At 39.2% G+C, this 10,044-nt stretch overlaps 1 protein-coding gene across 1 annotated transcript; it reads left to right on the forward strand.

Moving 5' to 3' along the window:
* The first annotated feature begins 897 nt into the window (after positions 1-897).
* Positions 898-9,671, forward strand: mpdu1b (mannose-P-dolichol utilization defect 1b). The gene is made up of 7 exons (XM_044341699.1): positions 898-1,079; positions 4,117-4,182; positions 5,859-5,991; positions 6,178-6,263; positions 7,090-7,208; positions 7,483-7,593; positions 9,015-9,671. The coding sequence occupies exons 1-7, from the start codon at positions 953-955 to the stop codon at positions 9,147-9,149; spliced, it is 777 nt and encodes a 258-aa protein (XP_044197634.1). The 5' UTR covers positions 898-952; the 3' UTR covers positions 9,150-9,671.
* The last annotated feature ends 373 nt before the right edge of the window (positions 9,672-10,044 follow it).

Raw genomic sequence — 10,044 nt, forward strand, 5'->3', positions numbered from 1 at the left:
GTCTCCATATTTAAAAATAGGCGTGACAATGACACATTTCTAGTCATCAGGAAAGGAGCTGTGTTTAAAAGACAAGTTAATTAAATGAGCAATAGGGGGGTTAGCAGCATGTCAATGTACTGGAGCATTTTGCAATCCTAGTTGGGCCTTTTACTAGTTGTTCTAGTTGGAATTTCTTTGTGATCATTTTTAGTTTTTTCCTCTTTGTTTTATCCTCCCAGTTCACATTAAAATCACCCATAAGTAATAATTCTTTGATGAGATTGCACTCAGACTTCTTTGACTTGATCATAGAAATAGTCATCTGCAGAAGGAGGCCTATAGACACCTACGATGTTAAAAGACATTTGTTGGGATAACATTATTTTTATCCCAACATATTCTAGTCCAGATTTGAGTCAGACCCACGATGAGTCAACTGATTGCTCTTTGCATCAATGCTTCTAGCATTAAAGTGTCCAACAAATAGCCCACTCAGTTTCAGCTTCGGGTCCCATAAGACTTTTGCATGATTGACAGTTTGGAAGGTTTTGAATAACCTCTGCCTCCTCACTGCAGGCTTTCGACATACAGTGGTGTCAGCAGCAGGTTTTGTGAGAGAGACACTGGACCTCTCAAGGTTTCCACAGCCCGGTAGCGAAAAGTTATTCATTGATCACATCATGCTGCTCATTCGTCACTGGCACCAGAGGAGTCCCAGACACACTCGGGCACAAACCAGCATCATCGAAGTTCTGCAGCACTCCAGGGATCAAAACACACTAAGCTGGTCACCAGTAAGACCAGCACAAATCCAGCAAAACCAGCAGGTCACCAGCAAAAACCCACCTATCCTTTAATGTCGTGACACACTCCGATGCAACTGGTGGCGGTATGCACCTTTTACGTTGGTTTGCGATCCGCCAATAAACAAGAAGAAGAAAAAGACGCAACGTCACATCTGCGCTCCACAATGGCGGAGAAAATAACGTTGGATAAAGGGTCATCATTTATGGATCCATTTAAAGGGCTGTTGTTGACGTATTTTATGCCAGAATCATGTTATGATGAATTTTTCCTCAATTTCAACTTTTTAGACGGTAAGTGGCTCCTTTTAGTTGGAAAACTAGCAGCTCAGTGACACTTAGACACTCGGGAGATGTTGGTTCTTCCTCAGTGTGGAGCGTAACATAGGTTAAATTATGCTGATAATAATCTTTAGTTATTTTAAATACTTTTCACTTTAGGAGAGTAGTTTGGGCTATGGGGGCATCATGGTGGCCTATGGTTTATGTGAGAGAGAAACTGCTGCCTGGATTATGTTCACTGGAAACGTCAATCCCGGAAGCGTGGCATGTTAAAGCAGGACTCCAACACCGAGAGACCGAGGTTCACTGTTGTAGGGAAAGACGGTGGTTTTAGTAGCAGTCACTCCTCAAATTCTGGATCATTCAGGTACATCCAGCAAGCTTTACATAGAGCACACATAGGCACACACTTACACACCATATACATGATTATAAATACCTAGACACAGAGACACATAGTCAGTTATACATACTCATACATAGGTACAGGTTTATGTACAGACATTGTGTTAATTTAGGGTAATCTGAGGGGTAATATACATTTTTTTTTTGGTGACGTTTTGGACTGGAAGTTAGATTGAATATAAATCATCAGCCTCTATGTACATCTGTAATACTTGACATAGATTATGCTAACATAAGCATACAAACATGATGTTCTTGTCTATCCATGTACATTATGACATTCATTAACTGCTCAATAAGGTCTCCTCTTTGCAACACCAGTTCTGAATTCCATAAACTACCACAGAAAAACAATATAAATCATGTCTGGATGATGGTATGACAATGGTATGTAGTCAAAGACATAATTTCCCAATTCGGGTTATATAGATTAATCTTAATTTCTCCAGTGGTGTCGATTGTATTTCTCTTCTGTTGGTTAGAATGGAGGACTGAAACTGCTATAAATGAATAAATGAATCAATAAATAAATTAATTTGCTATTAAATTCACCAAAAATAATATCAAAAATAAATAAAATAAAATTAATTGATAAAATGTGACATTTTGGATATTTCTGTTTTAATTTGCTTCTGTATTTATCTACCTTATAAGGTTTTGGGAGATGCCGCAGTAATGAGTGATTGTCTCTTTGAGGTCCTCTCATATCAAACAGTATGTTTATTCTATATAACAGTTATTAATGATTGACCTTCCCCATATTTTCAAGCATAATAGTGTATATATGACATTGCACTGTTATGTAAAATAAGAGTTACTCTCAAAAAGGACAGATGCATATTTGCAGTTTCAAGCTTTCTCTGTAACTCTGAAATCATCCTCAGGAGCAGGTAGAGGTGTCATGAAGCAGCTAATAAATAACAGGTGTAACAGCTGATCGCTCAGCAGCATCTAATGATGTCTCAACACCATGTAAACAACTTCAGTTCCTTAGATATTCAACATCTTCTTTAAATAGTGTTATGTCCAGAAGGAACAAACCATTTCTTTAATGCCAGGCATGTTGGTATAAAATTGTTCCCTGATGTTTGTAGTTTAGTTTAAGGTGGCTGTTTTTATTTACCTTTTGTAAACTGCCATTGGTCTGATTTTTGGCATGTGACACACCTGCTTAGCTGGACTGAGATCAGGTGAATGACAATGCCAGTCAAGAACATCCCACTGCTGGGTCATAAAAACTCCTCGGCTGCATTGGCTCTATATTTAGGATCGTCCTCCTTGTGCATTGTCCTAAAATTGGCAGACTACCTAAAAAAGGGGGCTACAGTTGCTTCAATGTTCACCCACACTTTGAATGACAGCCCCCTCATTTGCATAATGAAGCAGAAATGCATAAATAAATGTAAAAGGAAAATACAGAAATAAATAAGTTTGGGGAAATAAATAAGGGGGAAATGCAAAGTTAAAACAAGGCTTTCACCTTAATATTAACAACATTTTAGCAGCAGTCGGACCTAAAAGTATGTGTCTTCTCTGAGATTTGGTAGCATTAATTAATGAGTCATCATTTAGAAGTAAAACATTAGGTAAACTAGGAATACAAGTTCTGGTTATATCAGATAGCAAGTGTGCAACTCTAGACCAAAAATACTTCAAATTAAAAAAAATACTACAATCTGGTGATGTTTCCTGTCTGAATCTCCATTAGTATACCACTTAAAGTTGTCCATACATACATACTCTGAAGAGGCTAAACATTCTGTCAAACCCTTTGAATTGTATTTGTGAAAACAGAAAAAAGGTGACTTCAGAAACTGCTGTAGATAACAAGTCAAACCAGGACTAGATCAACACAGAAGCAATTTGTGTATTTATCAAATAACAACAAAGGATCACGTCAGCACTGATTGGCTTAGTATGTTTCTGGTGTGCTCCTTTAGGTAACTAGAGTGAAAATGTTTGTGTAGCTATGTCCGGCTTTTGAACATGGCTGGTGGACGGGGGTAGCCATTGACTATACAGTTGGTGGTTTGATCCGCAGCTCTTCCTTATATGAGCATAACTAATCTACCTCTACCACCAGTGGTGTTTGTATGCATGTGGACTGGTGATGTAATTGAGTAGTACTCCAGCCACATGGAAAAGCTACATGTGAAGTTTACCAGAGTTCAAGATGGTGAACATTATGAATCCGTATGTGTTCAAAGCATGATATATCTCCTCAATTGTTGTTCTTGTCCAAAAAGTATTAAAAACTATTAGAAAATGTTTGAGTTACATTTTCTAGAAAATATAGAAATTTCAGAGCTTTTTTTAAAAATGAAACTTTATATTTGTGAGCCATTGTTAAAGACTTAAGTCTTCAGTAGAAACCAATGGCAAGAAGTTGAGAGCCACATACATGGTTGGTAAGTCAAAGTATTGAGAGAAAGACTAATGCAGTGTAGTTCATACTCGTTGCTGCTTTGCCACAGAATAGAAGTATCAAATAAAGTTATGTAAAAGATTCACTTCTCTCTGCATGCTTCCTCTCTCTTTCTTGCAGACTCGTGTTTCTCTTGCTTTAGATTCTCTGACTGATGTGAGTATACATTGATGCAATCATTGCCAGCTAGCTACTTAATATTTTTTTGTTTTGTTCCAGTACCATGTCTGAAGATTGTTCTGAGCAAAGGCCTGGGGATCGGTATCATTCTGGGATCAGTGCTGGGTAAAACACCTCACCTTTTCTAACTTGGACACCTCATTTAGTCTAATTTAGAATTTTAGGCACATTTTAGTCATTTCATTATTGTCCTAGTCTAGGTTTAATCAATGAAAACTAATGACATTTTAGTGAGTTTAGGTCAGGGAGAAGTATATAAGATTTTCTCTCATTTTTATTTGTTTTATTCTAATCATCCGCAGAAAAAGTGGTGACTATGCAGTGTAGTTTTGTAATGTGTAGTTTTTCTTTATGAGGAAATTCTAACCAATGATTCAGTAATATTGTAGAAATATAAATAAAGATTGCACAAAGAAAAAAAATCAGTTTAATAACCTATGAAAATCTGTGAAAGAAACAATTTGAGATTGTCAATGAGATTCCTTTCATATCAGTCTGCAAAATAATGTTTCCCTTACAATGCAACCAGGACATAAGAGGTAAAAAAAAAAAAAAAAAAAACTTCTTGCAACCACAGTAATATGTCTGATCTGTGTAGAGGTGAGTGTGGTTCTTCTGCAGAAGCCTGATGTCAGTTTCAATCAACATAATGAAGGTAGACACAGTGAAGGGCTGTGCATAATGGCACTTCACTCTGCTGCGGCACTTCTCAGAGGCTGCGGATTTATCAACATATATCAGTCCTGCTGCCTTCAGATGCTGCAGGGATTTAATGAAATGAAGGAGAAGCTTCTCATACAGTATAAAGCAGCTGTGGACAGCAGAGACTGTAAGAATCACCCACATTCATGCACAGATCAATATAGATGCTTTAACCCATAAATGTTATTTTCTGTGCCGAATTTGGTAGGAGAGTGTTTACTTGAAATAACTTATTTATATTTCATGCATTAATCTGTTATTGCAGCACATTTACAGCAAGTATTTCGTTTGCTCTTGTTGATAAAATCACCAAGTAGCAGTGGAGTGCCTTTGCTCCAGAAACAGACGTGGTTCTGAGACATCTAAGACCCATTTTCCACAAAATCACTTTGCGCTGCCCATTTGCATGTCTTCTTCCGGCAGCTTCACTGTGCGTGCAGTGCGGGGCACCACAATAGCACACAGACAGGCAAAGCAAATTTCAAGGTCAGGAAAATGCGAAACTGTCTGTTTGCTGCTTGCACTGGTCGTTGCACCATCACGAAAAATAGGACCCAATGTTGTATTTGGTGGTCAAATTATTTAAAGTAGTCTGAACTGACAGCCATTATAGGCTACTCGCGGTCCTCTGTGTTTTGATTATGATTGGCTTTAAAGGTCCAACATCTTATAGAAGGCTTAGACATTACCGCTGTGACCATAATAATGTAGCGTAGACGTTACCTCTTTATCCCCATAACACCTGAAAGTGGAGGGACGAACAGTCTTGAAAAAAGTCCCAACTTAACATTCTATCATCCTGTCGATGCTTGTGCGTGTTGAATTTTATAAACCGGCAGCTGAAATCACTCTCTAATGAGGAAATTGATGTGAAAATATATCAGTGTAAACAACAGGGTCATTAATTGATACTTCATCAAGTTTTTGAATCCATCCTGTGATGCAACCTGAGAAAGAACAAAACTATCTCACCGCTGCGTTCTCTCTTGATCTTTGCTTTCAACGCTGTGTTTTTTTATTACTGTAATTGTATGAAACCTGCACTGTGTATCTCACCTCTCCTCCTTCCTTGTTCACAGTGAAGCTGCCTCAGATCTTAAAGCTGATGGGAGCAAAGAGTGCCGAGGGGCTGAGCTTCAAATCTGTGATACTAGAGCTGCTGGCCATCACAGGAACAATGGCCTACAGTATCGCCAACAAGTTCCCCTTCAGGTTGGCCCATATTCAAATCAACTCTGTCAAGTTTAAATGTACACAGAGCACCATGTGGAATCTATTTTATTTTATTTCTGTAATCTATGTATAACAGCACTGTAAGCTGAATTAGACAAAGTGCTCCACCTTTTTGTTTAAAAATGTGAGTACCTAACTAATAACCTGCGCTGAATGTTATCTTAGTGCCTGGGGCGAGGCTCTGTTCCTCATGCTGCAGACTGTCACCATCGGCCTCCTCATTCAGCACTACGGAGGGAGAACAGGCAGAGGTTAGATTGCATCCACATTCAACAGTCTTTCAGTTCAGTCACTGTGCAACACTATAAATGCCTTCCAGGATAAAAAAATATGCACCATTACCACGTGTTTAAATGATATAACCCCCATGTCATACAAATCAGTTCTGACCGATCAAAAACCCACCCATAGTATATCATGCTAGCATATTAAAATTTTTTAGGTAGCTAATTAAACACAAAGTACAGCTGGGGCTTTTTGGAAGTTTTGCAGTTTGGTCATAAACCAAAGTATTTTGTCAACCTACTGGTGCTAGAGTAAAAGTCAGATGATCAGTTGGTAGCATTCATCCTTTTGGATCATGAAAGTCTGTACGAAGTGTCATGGCAATCCATCCGATATTTAAGATAGCTCACTCTGGACCAAAGTGGACTACTGACAACGTGGACAGGCGGACAGACTGACATGCCACTAGCATGGCTAAACGTTGGGGGGGAAAAGATGTGCCAGTCTTTAGTATGCTTTTGATTTCCCTTGTTTGTTGTCAAATACTCATCTGCCTCAGAAAGATGTATGTATCCAGTAGTCTCTGGGTAAGAAAATTTGAACTGAAAATAACTAGATATGGGCTGAAGTAGTGGAGCCTTTCAGCAACACACACATCCAGTGGTAGGAAAATATGACTATTTGTGAAATATTATATGTAAAATGTGCCTCAGCACATCAATATGATGTTTTCATGTTATGGATGTTTAATATGTGAAATAAAAATGAAAAACACAAACACTGATTCAGTCTTAAAGAAATCCCTTATTGGTTTGACAGATCAGCACTGAGTGTTTGCTTCTTCTTTCCCAGGTCTCCTGTTTCTGGTTGTGTACTTTGGCCTACTGGTTCTTCTGTTGTCTCCAATCACTCCCATGTCAGTAGTTACCACCATGCAGGCCTCTAACATGCCAGCCATCATCATTGGCAGGGTAGGAAAAGACAACACAAGTCTAATACACACTGATATAATGCTTGTATTTTTTTTTAAGAATGAGTGTGGTTGATTCTTGAACTTGTAGTTAAGTTTAATACAATTTAATACGTTTATTCAGTTTAATTTTTTCATGTTGCAGATTCGTCACAATGTATAGAAATATAGGCTTAAAAAAGAAAGGAAACAACCAACATTAAGAAATGTTAATAATGCCCATACTAAAACACACACAACACAGAGAAGACTGACGGTGTGTGTGGTTGTCTCAGTTAATCCAGGCAGCCACTAACTTTCGTAATGGACACACTGGCCAGCTGTCTGCGGTCTCTGTCTTCCTGCTGTTTGCTGGATCTCTTGCCCGCATCTTCACCTCACTACAGGTAAGAGGCCTGTGTGTCTGTCTGTAATATATGATTGATGACATTTTGATCAGTGCTGTTATATTATTGCCTGAATGCATGCTATGGACACTGATTGAGGACTGAAGAACTGAAGCTGCTGCTAACATGTTGTTTTCACTGCACAGCCAATGTGGACTGTGTGACTAACAAACAAAATGCTTGCCTGATAGGCAAGTCAATGCCTATCAGGCTTGTATAGCCCAATATCACAAATTAGCCTTAGGGGGCTTTACAGTCTGTATAGCAATACAGTATCTTCTGTCTTTAGACCCTTGATTGGACAAGGATCCTCCCCACCCCCCTCTCAAAATAAAATTGTAAAAAAAGCTGAGGAACAGCAGAATAGGAGAGATCACTATCCCAGGACAGACAGACATACAATAGATGTTGTGTGTACAGAACAGACCAGATAGCAACATTACAGAAATAGAGCAGAACAGACAGAATGACAAAATTGTAGATGGATTGATAACATATACAAAGAATCTGATCAGGAGGACATCAAGTACCTCCATCACCCTAGAGACCTGAAAAGAGGACAGACTACACATACACACAGGAAACTCACATCACACCATTCACACACACACAGAGAAAGGAGAGAAAGATGAGGACCTCGATCACATTGGGAAGGAATAGAATCTCCTGCAGGATGAGTAGCCAGGTCCAAAACCTCTGGAAATGGATCCGACAGCCAGGGAAGCAGAGCAGTCCCAAGGCGGCCAATGGTCCAGCAAAGAGACCCCTTGAGAGAAAAGAGAGGACAAGGAGGAGAAAATGAGGGGAGAGAGAGGGGGGGCGGCATAGCTTGGATGCTAATGCGCCTGTGGACAACAAACAATCTTGTCAGCAGGACAGACAAGGTTTTAATTAGTAAAGCTTGATACATTTATTACCTCACATTACATTAAACAACAGCTGAGGCTGAAACGTGTCCCAGTCTTGTGTTTTCTGCTACTCCCATTTAATCATCATGTAGTACAACATGGTTGTTTTTCTGGCGATTTAAACCAGTAGCTTGTGTTTCCTCTTGAAGACACAACTATTTTCAGACAGTATTGACATTGAGCATGGTTTGTTCTGTCATGGCCATACAACGCACACACACTCCCTCATCAACAACTGCCCCCAGCTGACGTTCCGCCAACATTTACGTCATTTTATCTATCTGACTTAGATTGGGCACTCATGGTTTATTATTACATCACTTAAAACTGCAAGGGGGAACAGTATTAATGTAGCTTTCTCTGTCATGAACGAAGCCACACAAAGAAAGCAGGACATGCTGACTGACAGCGATGTGTCATTACTTTGAAACTTTCATGTTATTTTCTTATCAGTTTTTGTTGACATGTCAGACAGGTATATGGTTTTCAGCTTTTTTTCCCCCCTTTTTATAGGAAACTGGAGATGCACTGATGGCCCTCACCTATGTCATATCCTCTGCCTGTAATGGCATCATTGCTCTGCAGGTCCTCTACTACTGGAACAGCTCCTCAGAACGCAAGAAGAAGAAGAAAAAGAAGAAGGAGTAGGCAAAGGACATTCGCTAAATTTCAGTCGTAAAGCAACACTTTTCTTTCCATATCCAACAAGGTGTCCTCAAAACTTGAAAGAACAAATTGACACTTGAAATGTATGTACAGAGGAAGTGTGGGACATTGAATCTGCTGGACAAACACTTGGCTTTGACATAAGGCTGTGAGTGTAACATGCCAATCAGATGTTCAGTAATGTTTTCTATCAGTCCCATGTAGGCCCTCTGGCTTTATGATTGACAGTTAGCTGGTTCTGTTGGTGTATAGCTCTGAGCAGGGCTGCTGGGTTCAGACTGCTGCTGTGCAATACACTGTAATTATATTCCTCTTGATCCAGTTTCCCTCAGGCAGGCTGTGTTCATAATGATGAGTTAAAATGTTTTGAAACAGTTTGTGTACCTGTCTGTTGATTGTCCATATCTAATCATTCAGATCATTTTGTTAGCTGTGGATGCATGTAAAATGATTTTTTTTGTTTTATCATTTCACATAAACATAATTCCTCACTTGCCTCTGTAACTGTATGGTATATTATGTGGTCTGCATTAGAGGTAACATTAATGGGTGACATTTGCAAACTTGTACAATATAATGCAAATTAGAATCCATCCTCTGGGAACCATCACTGTCCATGACAAAATATTCTGCCAATCCCTCTAGTAGATGTTAAGAAATTTCATTGGATATGTTAGAGGAAAGACCATGGTGCTAGAGGAAAAGTCAGGAGATCACCAGAGTCATTAGGACATCATGGACATCATCTGGATTTCATGCCATCCATTAAGCCCAATACATTCTGTTCATGCTGTTGAGCATCTCCCGTCATCCTTCACTCCCTCCTCTGATGTTGGTTCTGAAACAACACTGCCCTCTGCCTGTGTTGTGTTGGTGG

The sequence above is a fragment of the Thunnus albacares genome, chromosome 22 (genome assembly GCF_914725855.1).
Source record: "Thunnus albacares chromosome 22, fThuAlb1.1, whole genome shotgun sequence".
Classification (NCBI taxonomy): Eukaryota; Metazoa; Chordata; class Actinopteri; order Scombriformes; family Scombridae; genus Thunnus; species Thunnus albacares.

Excerpts from the sequence above, each read along its gene's own strand:
- mpdu1b (XM_044341699.1), top strand. The coding sequence starts at position 953 with ATGGCGGAGAAAATAACGTTGGATAAAGGGTCATCATTTATGGATCCA. Across the intron at positions 5,992-6,177 it reads GCCAACAAGTTCCCCTTCAG|TGCCTGGGGCGAGGCTCTGT; the intron begins GTTGGCCCATAT and ends ATGTTATCTTAG. Across the intron at positions 6,264-7,089 it reads CGGAGGGAGAACAGGCAGAG|GTCTCCTGTTTCTGGTTGTG; the intron begins GTTAGATTGCAT and ends CTTCTTTCCCAG.